At 39.5% G+C, this 16,239-nt stretch overlaps 1 protein-coding gene across 2 annotated transcripts; it reads right to left on the bottom strand.

The window, feature by feature from the left end:
• Positions 1–378: 378 nt before the first annotated feature.
• Positions 379–5,449, bottom strand: LOC122975406 (E3 ubiquitin-protein ligase TRIM35-like). 2 transcript variants are annotated; one of them, XM_044343834.1, is made up of 7 exons: positions 5,344–5,449; positions 2,544–2,989; positions 2,291–2,386; positions 1,969–2,199; positions 1,846–1,868; positions 1,616–1,734; positions 379–1,452 (listed from the first exon to the last, which is right to left on the bottom strand). In XM_044343834.1, exons 2-7 carry the CDS (start codon positions 2,964–2,966, stop codon positions 908–910), a joined length of 1,437 nt encoding a protein of 478 aa, XP_044199769.1. In that variant the 5' UTR covers positions 2,967–2,989; positions 5,344–5,449; the 3' UTR covers positions 379–907. The 2 variants fall into 2 exon arrangements, with proteins under 2 accessions (XP_044199769.1, XP_044199767.1); XM_044343832.1 differs by lacking the exon at positions 5,344–5,449 and adding an exon at positions 3,181–3,493.
• Between the last annotated feature and the right edge of the window lie 10,790 nt (positions 5,450–16,239).

Raw genomic sequence — 16,239 nt, forward strand, 5'->3', positions numbered from 1 at the left:
TAACTGAATAATTGAATTTGACAAATTCTAATTATAAAAAAAAAGAAAATTAGAGACCTTTTTAGTGTCTGAGGGGGTAAAAAGTGCTGAGAAGTCCATTTTCATGGGGATTACAATTAATGACACATTTCTCTACCGCTGTGGAGGCCATGTCCCATATTCATGTAGTTTTATCCGCTGAAATGTCAACTGTGAGTGAATATTTACATGTACTAATTTCATAAGGAATTAGTATGTACAAACCTCTCCTCACCCTATTCATACAGTGCTCCCAAATCCTTTAATTTAAAGTATCAATTCACTGTTTTTGGCATAATATGTACAGTGCTGTAGGTCTGTACTACAGACAGGACTCACAGGTAACAACACTGAGGGAAGTCATATTTGCAAATGATTTATTTTTACAATGATGCTCAAATTTCAGTGACGGCATTAGCATTTGCACATAAAGCATATTTAGTGCTGTTTGCCACACGTAAGTTGTTATTAACAGAATTGGACTCCATAAAAGGATGAACAATTAGAACTTTACATGCAAATGCACAATCATTTTTCAAACTTTAGTCACATAACAGCTGTTTTTTTTCCCCCAGGCTATGTCATAAAATATGATTAATCTCTATGCTGTCACATTCTGCTTTATATCAACAGCTCAGACAAGACCTTTCAAGTAAATCTTTTTAAAGTATCAAAGTGCAGAAATCAAGTTTAAGTGCAAATTAAGTATTTTTTTTTAACTGAAAATTGCAAAAAGTTGCAGGATATTGTACTGGACCCAGAAAGAAAATGCAGAAATGATGCAATTTGATTTTATATTCGGAGTGTTCTCCTCAAAATATGTGAAATGCAAAAGAGTCCCTGGTAGTTTTGCGTTAAAGAAAACTAGTTGTGAAGTATAAATATGCTCTCAGCTATGATCAACAGCTTTCACAGAAACCTCCAGTGGTTCAACCTTCAAAGGAACCTGCTGACAACCCACCCAGAAATAAGGAAAGACTTTCTCAGTGATAGCATGCTTGAACGTATAGATGTGTGTGTTGTCATGGGGGTCGTAGAAAGACACCCTGCCCTTGTCACAGTCCAGCTGCACTCTGATCCTCTGCGGGCTCCTCTTCAAGTTGAGCCTTGTTAAAGGTGAAGTCCCTGCGAAGTACATTTTGTGGTAAAAGTACACAGACAGGTAGCCGTTCTTCAGCACCGAAGACACCTTCTCTTTCCTCTCGACAGATTCTTTAGCCACGCCGACAACCCACGCTGTGTTCTCTCCCACATTCACATCCCAGGCATGCTTGCCTGAGGTAAAACCCTGGCGGCCAAGAACACCGGTGTCGGGGTCAAACCTCTCCGGGTTGTCGGGCAGCTTCTGCTTCTCATCACTGTCACAGACGACGGTGAGGTCGTCTGACAGGACGAGCCACGGGGCAGCGGTGTTGGGATCCAGAGTCACTGGGGCTGAAGAAAACATGGCAGATTGTCAGCTGTCTGCAGTAACATACAGACTATTGTTCATTCAGAATTGTAACCTTCCCTCCACCTCAGGAATTCATGAAGCAAGCGCAGCTGTAAACCTCCTCATATATCCCTTTATGACCTGAATAGTTTGGCTTGTACTCACTGTATTTGACAATTTCATGCATCTTCCTCCATACGTTGAACGACAGAGAGCCCAGATATTTAGCCACATCTATGAGCGCTCCTGGAGCCATAGCTGGATTTTCAACTGAGCAGTTAGCCCTGCAGACAACAGCAATAAGCAGTTTTTAATCTCCTGTTACAGCATGAAGGAAAAGGAAAGATAAAAAGGTTCAAACTTCAAAGCCTTTTTTTTTCTTTTTTCTTTTTTACCTTGCCAGCGTGCTCTTGCATTTCTAAAAAAAGAAAAAAATAGGCTTCACTAATATGTTTGAAGAAGGACTCATTGACACAGTATGCATGCATTTTGATATTTCAAACATTTAACAAACTTACATGAAGCAAAGAGACGCCTTCCAAGGCTATCTCCTCCTCTAAAGCTCTTATGGATTCAGACACAGACGCTATATTTCTGGTCATTTCTTCAATCTTCTGCCTCATCGCTCGACTCTTCAGCAATTCCTCCCTCTTCAGCTCCTCCATCCTGGCCTCCTCCTCGGCATGAAGGAAGCAGCGCAGCTTTTCAAACTCCTCTCGGGTCCTCCTCTCCACAAATCGAGCCTGGACCTGAAATGAAAAACCTCTATGAGCACGGCTTGGATAAAAACAACATGGCCTATAAATAGCATGAAAAATGTCATCAAAAGCAGCTCTTCACCTCAATGTGCGCCACAGTATCCTCACAGTTTTTCTTCATTTTGTCAAAAGCATCCTTCTTCTCCTGCAGAGAGCTGAGGGCAGTTTTCATTTTCTCCTGAGAAGATAATTAAGAGGGAAAATTATTTGAAAGCCTGTTAAATAGAAGCTGATAAGTGCATAATTATTTCTCTACCCAAGCATGCAGCATGGAAAAGAATGTGATTAATCCACCTTAGTTCTATTGTATTTTATCCTGAGGGTGAAATATTTACCTTCACATCCACAATAGCCTCACTGACAGGGCAACAATCATGCTGTTTGTGCTTTCTCGAGGTGTGGCAAACCACACAGATAGCCTCTCTGTCCGCCAGGCAAAAGAGCTTTAACCTCTCTCCGTGAAGAGGGCAGATCTCCCCCGGATCACAGTACAGCTCTCCCGCCGTTTCCTCCACACCCTCATTGTCCTGGATGTAAGACTCACACAGGTTCCTAAGAGTGAGACTGGGAACAGGATCATCCACAGACTGCTTTCTGCACAGAGGGCAGTCACGGTTCTGTCTCCTTGCAGTCCAGTATTCCTGTAGACAGGGTGCACAGAAGCTGTGGCTGCACTTAAGGACCACAGGGTCCCTGAAGATGTCGCAGCATATGGGACAGGAGAGATCCACCTCTGGGAGCGAGAGCCTGCCAGCCATTTTGACACCTGCACTGTTTTACTCTGAAATGAAAGTAGGGCAAAGGTGCAGGCACTGGTCAAACACTGTAAAAGTTGATACCCACAGTTACTTAATTTGTAGTCTGTTTATTTATCCTTATGAAGACTACTGAACACAAATCAGTCTTTAAAGCCTTTAAAAGCAAACACAGTAACTGTCAGTTTCATATAAAATAAGGTAGAGTCACACGTACCTGACACCCCAGAAGACAGAGATACGTACTTGTTTGTGTGTGCACTTCCTGCTTCCTGTTATGCTGACTCACCCAAAAGAGGCGGCGTCTCAGAGGCTGGCACTTTTAACCCTTTACTGACTCTCAAGATCTCATTTACAGTTTAAAATCGATGTTTTGTTTTCTTTGTTCATCTCAAACTGTTAATGGATAAATTTCACATACACAGAGCAAGTATTCTTCTCCTAATACCCATCTCTACAGTTTAAATGATATCTTTATTACTATTATTGCTAATTATTAGCCTACATTAATTTATTATAATTTTCTATTATTACTTATATTATTATTTATGATATCTATTTATGCTATATAAACTTGGATGATGTCCACAATAATGTACCATGTATCTTAAAAAAAAAAAAAAGAAGAGGTAGTGCTGGCTTGGCTGCAGTTATGGAGGCAAAGACCACGTCTCATGTATGTTTCACTCATTACTTAAACACATTTTACGAATCATTTGACGGACCAGTAGAAAAAATATTCTATTATTAACTATTATACAAATTATTATGTCTTTTTTCTAATTTTTTTGCTGTTTCTTTAGTGGAATACTTTGACCTCTTCAGGGCTCTAAAAATCCTTCAAGCAATTTTAAAAGAAAAAAAAAGTGGTTCAATTGCTCTTTTCATGAGGAATTACAGACACTGCCTCTGTTTTAGGGTCTAGAGTCAGAGAAGTTGTAAGGGTTAAGTAAAATCCATAATCTTCACTCAGTAATAATAAAAGCCTTACATTCATCCTCAAAATATATAAACATTAAAACTGAAAAATGCAAATAATGCACCACAATTAAAGAAAATTAAAATATGTTCATTATAAAACATGAGTATTTCCATGATGGTTTTTAATGAGCACAACAGCTCTCAGCATATGACGCCATCTAGTGGCTGTTTCAGTGTACAACTAATGCCAAATGTTAAGAGAAGAGTGTTATGTAGTTGAGTGGGTACTTTAATGACCGTTTTTGCATGTTATTAAAGGTTCGTTATGCAGTGAGTGTTCAACAAACTAATTTGGTCATTTAATCAGTCATTTAACAGCAAATTACAGCAGTTTGCCCCGTGTTGTTTTTCAAATTTGTCCTAGATCATTTAATTGATTTTATTATAATGCTTGAACACTTATGACTTTATCATTTAAGTCTGCTCTGGTGGTGAAATCCTTAGTCACACTTATATTTCTTTAAGGATTCATCCTCTTTTATCATTTGCTGGAACTGTCCAGCAAGCATTTGTTACTGGTTTCATGCTCCAAAGAACTGAACAATAAATGGACAGAGAAAAATGAGGAATAAAAAGCTTCTTTCTTCATGATAAATGTATAGTACAACTTCAGAGCAGTCAGTGTGCAGACTCTATTCATCTTTATTTTTTATTCTGTCCATTTGGAGTCCAGTTGACCCCATCTCTAGCCCCACATTGCCTTTCTTGTTACTAGTGTAGTAAGGGTAGTAGAAACTTCTTTGGATTGTCTCCTCACAGGTGCTTTGGTCTCCGGTGAGCTGAGGCCTGATAACACGCTGTGTTTGAACAGACGTGAACAATCTCTATATTCTCTAAAACTATAGGACACAGAATTGACCCATTATGATAATGTTGGTTTACTGGCTTCAATAATTTGATGGTTTATTAGTTATGTTTCATTTACATTTTATAACCTTTGCCTCCCACTGGGCAGTTAATGAACAGGCAGGGATCAATGACCTACTGAAAAGAATTGACAGGACATTGATACTGTAAAAGAAAATCCAATCTCTTCACCTTTTGGTGGAGTCTTGAACTTTTCATTATGATCCATAGCCTATTTGTAGAAGGTGATTTCACTAATTAGTAAGGCTGTAGCCAACCAAAGAACATCTTGGTCGAAATCGTAACTTACATAATATTATGGGACAGAGTGAATTAAGCAGCCACACATTTCTCCTCTATTTCTCTGTTTAGCATCTTCAGGTTAGGCTAACCCATGGTTGCTAACTTTGGAGCTAACCCCCTTTACTTTTCAAGCACTTGGGGAAATAACAGATGTGACATTTATTGGTCTTGAGAAGCTGCAGCATTTATTAACTGACACATTGTAGTCTGTACTGTACATTTACTGCCAGACTGACAACATTCTACTAACCTTTTCCTCTGCTCCGCTCAATTCACCATCACTCTTTGCGGCTCACTCTTTGCCACTCGCTACGCACACATACGTACTGCCCTATTCCTTAACGTAGCTACGCTACCAAGAGTTTCCTAGGCAACGACACAGCGGTTAACTGGCGTTTCGGAACAGCGCTACACAAAGGCTCCCAAACGCTATTGATTCCGAATGAATGGATATTTGGCTTTATTTTGGGCATTAAAATATATATTTTTGGCCTGGCAGGGATTCTTGTTGTTATAATTATAGGAGAAACACTGATTCAGTAAACGTTTAGTACGTTCAGTAAACGCTCAGTAAACGCTGAATACAGTTAGACCTGGCAGTCTCCATTAGGTCGGGCGAGTTCAAAGTTGTGAAAACGACGGGGGTGTTTTGAATACACCCCCGTTTTCACAGGTAATTTGTTAGTCTGTCTCTCCCCCCAGGAAATAATAGATTAATCCTGGAAGGCTATTGATGTAGCACTTTTTTCCTTATGAAAATAACACGGCGATTATTCGACCAATGAGAATTTGGTCGGACGGGAGCATATCGACCAATTAATCGCATCCCTACCAATTAGAGTGAAAACCTGTCTTATTCTTGATTGATGGGGCAGTCTGGCCAGTCTTCAAGAAGAACTTAAAGTTAGATTTCCAAAACTTACTTTCAACAGGAGTTTCATTTCCTTCAGTTCATGGCAGTCACAGTGGCCTCCATCCTTTGTTGACACAAGGCTGGCAACACAGATGGTCTGTTTGTCATCTGTAAAGGAGGGTTTTACTTTCCAGCAGATGTTGTTAATTTCTTCACTTCCCTTCTGGAACGACTCAGAGTTTTTTGGGCCCCCTCTTCAGTGCCAGTAAAGCGTTTAATTCATGGATGTTTGGTGCAGAACATCATAAACATAATAAACATATAATGTCTTTACAAGCCTATTGGTGTTCATAATTTACATCAGAAATCATTGCATTATCACATATATTATCATTCATTTTGATTATAATAGGAGTATGACTAAAGGTTTCAGTGCTTTGTGGAATTTTGTGATATAAAATGTTATAAAATGAACTTAGTAGGCTTGTTATCATGCTTGTGCAGCCTCATAATTCTTTATAAGCCACATATTAAATAAATATTTCTCACATACTATATATACTGAAATGAAATCAGTCATCTCTTCCTGTTGTTGTAATTATTGAACACCACTAGATGTCAGAATGTCCCCACTTATGGCAAAGTCAGATAAGTTCAGCACCATAAAAATACTGAAATTATGCTGCAGAATTCCTGCAGATGTGTCATCAAAATGACTTGAGGTAAACAGACAGATATCAAGAGATAAGACATAATCTGTCTTATCCGCTTATGATAGTTGCTTTGAAAATACCTGTGTTACTTCAGGATAAATCTCTCACATTTACCTGGATGTCACTTTCTGCAGCCTCTCCTTCCCTGTAAATTGGTTGTCAGCCAGTGTGACCCAGGCTAATAGTGATTCATTATTGCTCACACCCTGCGAGTGTTCACAGAGCTTCATCGGGGCTGAAGGGGAATGGGGAAGTTGGGGCTGGGAGGGGGGAGGGGTTGTGTCAATCTCTCTGTGTCTAATGAGGACAGGCAGGCTAACACACAGCAGAGACAACCCCAGTCAGACTTGTCTCACCGCCTTATACTTTGCAGAGAGCATCAGGACCGCTCTGGCATCGCTTTAATGGAACTGAACTGTGTGTGGATGGAGCTCCTTCCTTTAGGTTGAGGAAGGTATTGATGACTGCAGCCAAGACATTATCAGTGAAGCATAACAGTTTCATATTTATTTCACCCTTGTACAAGCCTATTTGCAAATATGCGACAAAAAGTCAATAGTCTATTACTCTGCTGTGCTACGCAGCTAAGCTGGACAATAAAATGTGAACTAAATCTAGTGAATTATGGGGGGCCATAAGATGAAGGAATGGGGGAGGAAAAATGACAGAGAGGTAAAGATGGTCTTGGCAGAGTCCCCTCCACTTCATTATTATCCCTCAAGACAAATCTATCTATCTAAATCTATCTAAATGTGCTTTATAAATAAACTTGATATATCTATCTACTGATCTATCTATCGATCTATCCATCTATCTATTTATCTATCTATCTATCTATCTATCTATCTATCTATCTATCTATCTATCTTATAAGTTGAAACTAATGGCTCTTTAATAGTTAAAGTATTAAGTGGATGCCATAACGCTGACAAATTTTCAAAACGATTAGCTAAAAATGCTATAAAGCTGAGGGGAACTGAAGAGTCGAATGATAACTCATTGTGGGTTAATAACTAACGTTACCAGCGACCACTTTCACATTCAAATAGTGATGTAATCCATTGTAAATATATATATAAAAATTATTGATTATTGATTGATTATTGATTATTATATATCACATTTTTAGGGACTTTAGCATGACAAAGGTTAGCTGAAGTTATGCTAAAGGAAGCTAAACACTATAAAAAGGATTTTTTATGTAAATTGGTGACCCAAATGTTGTTATTAACAGCTTATTCATGAAGTATTCTAAATGATTATTTAACATTATTAAATTTGTTAGTTTTGGATTTGACTGGACAGGCGTTAGCTGTAGCTAGCCTGCATTATACACACCAACATGTGCCTGGAGTGTGCCTACGCTGTGTTTGTGTGAGAGCTCAGACTCTGATCTCAAAATGCATCAGGAATTCAATTTTTTTTTCTGTTACTGTCCTCCAGACCTTTTTCCTTCTTGTAGATTCATGAATTGAAGGTCATGAAGCCTGGGAACAAACAGGTGCATCTTTCTCACTGCTTAATTATCACCCTTTAGGATGAGTTCACATCCACTCGCATCATAACAATGACTTTATACGCAATCACACCACCTACCAAAATTCACTTTGAGTTCACACATTGGAGATTCAAGGGATTTAAGAGATTTTATTGTTTCGTGCACAGCAACACAGCTGATGGCAAAATTGAAGGCAGTGAAATTTGGCCTAGTTCCAATTAGAGTGTATAATAAAATGAAAGAGAAGAGGAAGATAACAGAGATCCTAACTTTCAATACATCTGAACTTTTACAGTATATCAATTTGTACTTTTTGCGTTGTCAGTGTATCCAATTTTTGAAAATCCTAATCAACATCACAAGTGTCTTTTTGTCTCTAACCATGCTTGCACTCAGTAATGTTTGATAGATAATAAAACTCCATTGAATATTGAAATTGCTGCAGTGAAAATATTATTGTCAGCAGCAGCTGAGTCAGAGCACAGTGTGGAGAAGACATTATAAGATTAACCCCCTAGTTTAGTCATAATTGTAATTGCTACCCGAGAGACAAGAGAAAGAGAAGGGGACAAGGGCACCAGAACTGAATTATACTTTCTGCCATATCAATATTTGATCTTTTCAGATTCAAATACTTGTGACGCATCAGCAAATCATTTTCATGCTCTTCACATCGTGACTCATGAGCGGCGAGCTCCGCTGTCGTCAAAGAGAAATACTGTAGCACATCCATTTCATCAGAGGGTGCTTTCATTTTGTCTCTTACACATGAATTGAGTGCTCCATATAAATTGGATTAAATGCACAATTTCACCAGGGCTTTCAAGGGACTCTCACCAAAGACCAGGTACCTTTTTTCAGTCACATATTGATTTTTCCCTTTGGTAATGGCTGACAAACTTCTGATAACAATCTCACACCGACACTGCAAGGCATGTGTGATGTAGTAGAATTTTTTTTTTTTTTTTGAGTAACAGAGTTTAGGTCTTTTCCCTGCCAGCTATTCTCAGTGTGTAGTTGAAGATGTGTAGGAGGGGTTGACTGAAACAACACACCTGCCTGTTGCTCACGCACACCCACACACAAGCAAAGGCCCATACACACACACACACACACACACACACACACACACACACACACCCTGACATTTTCACAAACACAAATGTGTGCTGAATTGGAGGTAAATTCAATCTTATTGGAGTGGCTGCTGGAAGTCCTCCTTGAGTCTCTGGAAGGTTGCCAACTCCTCCAGATTCACAGGAAAACCACAGTTATCAGTATTTCCCTTCCTCTCTCCTTCACACACATACACACGCACACACACACCTGCACACAGCGACCACTGGAGTTTAAAGGAGTGACATCAATTCAATAAGCCCAGCCTGACAGGGACAGCGCAATACACCACAACACAGCTGCTCTCTCTATCTCTTTGCTAACCCATTTCCCCTCTTGGCTTCCTCCCTTTCCTTTCCTTTAAACTGTAGCTCAGCAAAGCAGAGTGATGACAATTTTGTTTTAGCCGGATGAATCTGCTGTCTGTGATGACCCAAATCTGTATTAGATTTTTTTTTTTCCCCACTGCTCTGCTATCAAAAAAATGGTATGCGAGTCAGGAAATGGTGCCTGTGTCAGGGAATTGCTCACAATCATTTTCTGCTGGAATTGAGTTACATGTTACTTTTTTTCTTCTTCTTTTTTTACCTTCTCAGCGATTCATGTCATCTTGAATAGACGAAGTGGGATGATAATGGAATTGCTCTCCTTTCTACAAGATTCACGCAAGAAAAAAAGTGATGCTTAAAGAGATTAAACAGATGAAATTGTTGACTGGTAGGCTTGATCTTAGTGGTGGCTCCATGAAGCTGTTACAGGACTAGGAGGACCATGCATTAACCGTCTCTATGTGGGTCATTTAGCTCAGTTCAGGCCAAAGTCGCCTGTCATCATCGATATGTCAAATCAGCTGTGGCATGACATGATAGGCTGCAGGGCTGAAGCCGCAGAGATCTCCCCGGTGAAGACGGAGAGCTACATTAACGAGCTTGAAGCCCACAAAACACTTAAACTAAATCTGATCATCACCTGCATCATGGCGGACCTTATCTGGTGTATTAGAATTCACTTTCTGTGGACTAGAGCAAAAGCCTGTATGTGGTTTTGTTCTCGAGGAAACAAATTGGCCCCCGGCTTCCCTTTATTTCATCTACGGAAGGGGAGCCGGGGTCTCTTTAGGGCTCAGATGGATGTGCTTGCTCTGCCAGTATGACACCCAAAGGGCCTCCGTCACGTGATAGTGCATATTATGTTGGGGCAAATATAAGATATGGATTGCTGGATGGAGCTGCACAATCCCTCATTGACCCCTGCGAGTCCTCTATGTGTGTGTGCATGCGTGTGTTTTCGTCGGTATGTGTTCCTACTGGGAGTGATAAAAACACGGGACAACAGATCGAGGAGTGTGATGCGCATAATTCGCTTGATAAATTATCTGATAGCCATGACCCGGACAAAACAGTGGCTGAATACAAAGCCCACTTTAAAGATACATGAGGGTTGCTTGGGTTATCTTTTGAAGCTGTGTGTCTTGGTAGATAAATCCAACAAACCTCTGCTAGTTCAAATATTTGCCCTGCTTTTCCTGATAGGACTTTCTGGTGACCCCAGCGTTAATTAACATTCCTGGGGCTGCACACATCAGAATGATTTCAGCCAGTGACAATTCTGTGAGATTATATTAATATTTTCTTATCTTAGCCGCAGGGAGGATTTGAATGATATAAATCCCCATTGCCAGAAAAAGGATTGGAGCTTTTGCCTGACTTATAAGGTGTACAGTCCACGACTGCAGTAATCCTGTAATCTGGGAAGTCAGCAGCACCTTAAAGGTCCTTACTACATTATGTGCAACACAGAGATTCACACAGGCCAATACAGAAACATTGCACTGCCATTAAGGCCACAGCCGCCACCAGCAATACTAGCAGCACCACCACCCACATGTCGTGTGTCATCATATCCCACCTCGAATTGCTCCATTTTATCCCAGCAAGTCTTTGTCTTCAGCTGAAATCATCCAGCCGCAGTGAAAGCTCAATAGCAAAATAATGGCGTTTTCCGTGGGACTTCAATACTGTTCACATTTCCCTTTTCGTCCAATATTTATGTTTTCTTTTAAAGGGGACGTATCAGCATCTTTCCAGGTCTATACTTATATTCTGGGGCTCTACTGGAATATCTTTGTATGATTTGCAGTTAAAAAAAACATCATTATCTTATGTTATACCGGCTGTTTATGCAGCCCCTCAGTTCAGCCTCTGTCTGAAACAGGCTGTTTTAGCTCCTGTCTCTTTAAGGCCCCCCTCCCATTAAGCCTGCTCTGTTCTGATTGGTTAGCTCCTGGAAGCTGCCACTCAGCGGTTCTGGCAGCTACAACAGTAGCAAACAATCGAAATGGAAACTTCTCAAATATATTATCTGTGCATGTTCAAGCCAGAGTCTGATCCGAAATATGTAAGTGGACAACGTGAACAACCAATAAAACAACTTTAGCAACAAAGACTATGCAACGGACAGCTGTTTGTGGGCATGTGAGAACAATCTGATGTCATGACGAGGAGGAAATAGAGGTAACATTGCAAATGAAGAGGAGGATGAAGCCCTGGCCCTGGGAACGTTTTTTTCCTACATCCACCTCAAGTTTTAGAACTTTGACCATGTTTAACATAGACATCTGACATCATAACAGTATATAAATAACAGAAAATCACAAAAAGCATGATATGTGCCCTTTAATTTTTGTTTTGCCTTTTTAATACATTTGTAAAAAAAAGAAAATGGACTTTTGGTCTTGTTTATATTTTGTATCTGTCACTGTATCAATCTATATGGTGGATTTGAAATAGGAAAAGTAAACTACACCACATGATGTGATAGTTCAAAGAAGTAATTAATTAATGTTTAAAGGTTTAAAAGACCAATAAACATCCAGGATAAATGGGCAGCATAATTAAATCATGGAATTCGTTACAATATTACGCTTTATCATAGCGGCGTTAATACTGTTACTAGCGTGACCTATTTAAATGACCTGAGTTTCATAAGTGTTCTAAATCTTTCAACATCAACACCTTGTTTGCAAAAGCTGCTGGGCAGAAATGAACGCGCGTATCTGCCAGTAACCAGGCTGCTCTCTCTCCTACTCCCTAGGTTAGCAGGAACAATTTAACATTAGAGGGTTGGAAAGAGACACAGAGATGTTGCCGGGATACCAGAGGGCTGAATACACTGATTGCATCTTATGCTTTAAGTTGTACACTGAATTGGATTACGGTGGCTGTTTGTACCTTATTAGTCTGACATTTCTACAAGAGGAGCACGGTGTCCTCAAATGACTCAGAGAATTGGCTGCATTTAAATGTCAGACTACAAGGGCTAATGATTTTTATGTCTTGACATGTTTTAATATGCTTATGGAAGTGGAATAAAAGCCAGTCTAGAAAATGGGAGATTGTGGAACGAGCGGAGAAACTGATAAGAGACCTTCTTTTTATCTCTCCGGTTCCTTTCAAGAAGAGGAGACACAGCAAACTCTTCAAGTGAAGCCCTGACTGGGTGCATTTGATGATAGCAATTGCATAATGAGACTATCCTGAAGCTTGGCTGAGTTCTCGACTTGACAAATCACAGGTTTAGCGCGGGCGAGACAGAACAACGCCATGTTTGAAGTCTTTGTTGTGGTCCTTCTTTTTTTATATTAAAATATTAATAACTGCAATGGCCTAAATCTAATGAATGTCACATCCGGTTGAATGAGGCTCATCATCTCTGAGCTCTGTGCGCTTCCTCAAAGTACCAGCGCTCACAACAGAAAAAAAAAACAACTTTATCAGCCCAAGTTAATGAAACAGTAACATTTCTTTTACGCCTTTTAAATACGCTCACATGGAGAAGAGAGACAATGACACAAACTTAAATCTCCCTGCATTAATTTAATGGCTGTAATGTGGCCTGTAATATGGCAACTATCTTTATTGACTCATGCTGCTGTAAGACTGTACTTGGCTTGAGATGAGAGGTGCTTTAACCACAGCAGGAGCTATAATCAGCCATCGATCGACGGACAGAGAAGTTCTCGGGATCTGTATTCAGTCAAGCCTTTTCGATTTTGATAAAACAATGATGTATGGTGGGTTGCCAGTAGGGGAAATGAGCTGAGATAATTGTTTTGTTGGTGTTCCCTCCCTGACCACAACGTGCCCTCGGTGAAGGTCGTGCCTTATTGAGTGTTTGGCAGTACTTGTGACCATATAACCATGCAGTTACGTGGAAAAGTGTTATCGATCACAACTCTTTGTGGCTTTCGAATAGTATATTGTACAACATTCAGAAACGAGCCATAAACATAAAGAGAAAAAGAATCTTTTAAGAGCTTGAGGTGGCATAAAAAGTAATCTATCAGCTATGGGGAATGATTTTTTTTTATGTTTTCTAGTGCTCATTCAAGAGGTCTGTTGTAAATATGGCAAGTAAAAAGTCTCATTGTCATGCTGCTGGTGGACAGGATGCTGGGGATTCGATCAAGAAGTGGTAATTGTAAGAGAGACACAACAACCATATATATGGAGGTAGATAGATAAGTTTGGTGATGGCAAACATGTCTGCACATTAAGTCTTTTTCATATCAGCTGACATTGATATATATCATTCAGTGTTTATTTTGATCGTCAAGAGCTTAAAAAATAACCCATCCTTCCTCTTATAAATGAAAAGTTGAATTCATAAGCGATAAAACACACGGTTGCTCAGTTTACATAATACATAACCTCTGGTGTAACTCGGTCTGGTATGACAAGTAGCTTATGGTGGCTAATGATAGCTAATGTAAACTAATTTTACATTGATAATCCTGCAAAACTGACTTATTACTAAGTCATTTCATTGTCTTCTACTTGTGCCACTTTTACTCTACCATTTACGTAACATTATCCTCTCAATGCCTCTTGTGGCCAAAGCAGCGGCTGTTGAGCAAAGTTACAATGAGCTCGCTTTAAACTTTAAAATTCTTTGATTCAAAACTAGAAGGAAGATTTCATGCTTGCTATTAAACAGTGACAGTGGAGAGATGACACCAGTTGGAGGACGTTACGGTTCACGGTCAGCGCTTAATCCCTTAGACCACTGGGTACTACCCAAATCTGGTAAATCACACATAGGGTCGAATGCCCTAATAAGCATGAATTCCTCATTTTTGACTCTGTGTTGGCACCATGTCTTTTGCATTTATAATATATATATATATATTCTTTTTCCTAACTCACTTTTTAATCATACATCTCTAATCTGTTTAGTGCCGGGTTTTAAACCTGCATTAACTGATTTTTTTGTCCACATTGTCATTTGATATATTGTTATTATTAAAAAAATCAATTAAAGTATAAAAGTAATGAAAGTACCACCATATCCCAGTCAATATATATATATATATATATATATATATATATATATTTAATTGAAATAATTATATATATATTGTTTCTATCTATCTAGACAGATAAATAGCCATATAGATTGATGGTTAGATAGATAGAGATTAACTCAAAATTGACTTCTTTCGAATGTCCTCACTGCCATACTGACAGATTCAAGCCTCTTCACATTGAGTGATATGCATGATTTGGTCAGCGCCTCGGTCAGTTGTTTGCAATCTGTCCGGCTCTTGTGACTGATGGTTATGGGGTGTTAAAGGTCAACACAGTCTGGCCTTACCTGCTCGGACTGGGGCTATTCTCAACCTCATTAAATGGAAATCACAGAGCTCCTCTCAGACCAGACGTATTCTCATCTGTATGCCAGGAGACACTAATACAGACATCAATGTGGCTGGCGCTCTGCTTCGTCTGCTGGGCTAAAACTGACCCAAATAAAACACAAATGAGACGCGTATCATGGGAGCTGCTTTGTCTGGGTGATTTTCCACATGGTGTCAGTCATAAAATATAACGTTTGAGTGCAAATAGCTTCAAATGGTACATTTTTAATGCTGCAATCAATATTCGTATGCCTGATGCAAGCCTGAGTTAAGCTGAGGGCTTATCTTTAAAAATACATTCATAGAAGTTTTGGGGGAAATTAAAAGTACATAAAAGATTTTGTTGTAAAAGATTTTGCAGTTAAACTTACAAACCCACTCATCCAATTACAATAATGGAGACCTTCGGGGAAGCTGCGTTGCAATGCATCACATTTAATACTTACTAATGAGAATACAGTTTTAGTATACCTTGGTGATAGATGAAAACTCATCAGCAAGCATTAAACATGGGGCACTGCAATGCAGTGGCTAATTCCTACACTTTATCTCTGCAAGAATGTCCATTTCCATCAATGACACATTGTTCACTACTGAAGCACATTTCCTCCGAGGCTGCTGCAAGTGGCTTCATTAAAAATGGATGTTAATCAAAATGAGTTGAGACTATTGTGATCAAAGTTAAGTCCCAATTTAAACAGAGTTCACTTTGTCTTGTCTGTAATTTGAGCTGGACATCCATGTTTCTTCGTTACAGCCGCTGTAGCTTCCTCTCAGCATCACGATCAAGGTCTATAACTTGATAAATGTGCCTCTTATTTACAAACAAGTGAGTCACGTTTAATCGAGATTGATTCAATTTTCTCAACCAAAGGGAATAAATTGGCTTTTGCTAACTCTGCGAATCAAATTCTGCAGGTAGTCTGGAACAAATCCTCAAGTTTTAATTAAAGCCTGATAGCTTGCTACAAGTCCCTGCTGTTTTTGTTTTCAATAATGTACTTCATTTGATGAGTATGAGTGCTGTAGTGTGAGTAACCAAAGCCGAACATAAATCCTGATTGCAGATGGTCCAAGCTGTGTTGTCAGATGGATTTTTATTTACTTTACCACCTCCTGGATTGACAGTGAGCACCTGCAAAGGGCAGGACCAGCGCCCGCTAAGCTGATGTGTGTTTACACGCTTGGCTGACTCAGAGAGAAGCCCGCAACTGGAGAAATGAGGCCGAGGGGCCCGGTGCCAATCACAGACACTTTAGCTGTCTTGCTAA

Source organism: Thunnus albacares, chromosome 23 (assembly GCF_914725855.1).
Source record: "Thunnus albacares chromosome 23, fThuAlb1.1, whole genome shotgun sequence".
In the NCBI taxonomy this organism is placed as follows: Eukaryota; Metazoa; Chordata; class Actinopteri; order Scombriformes; family Scombridae; genus Thunnus; species Thunnus albacares.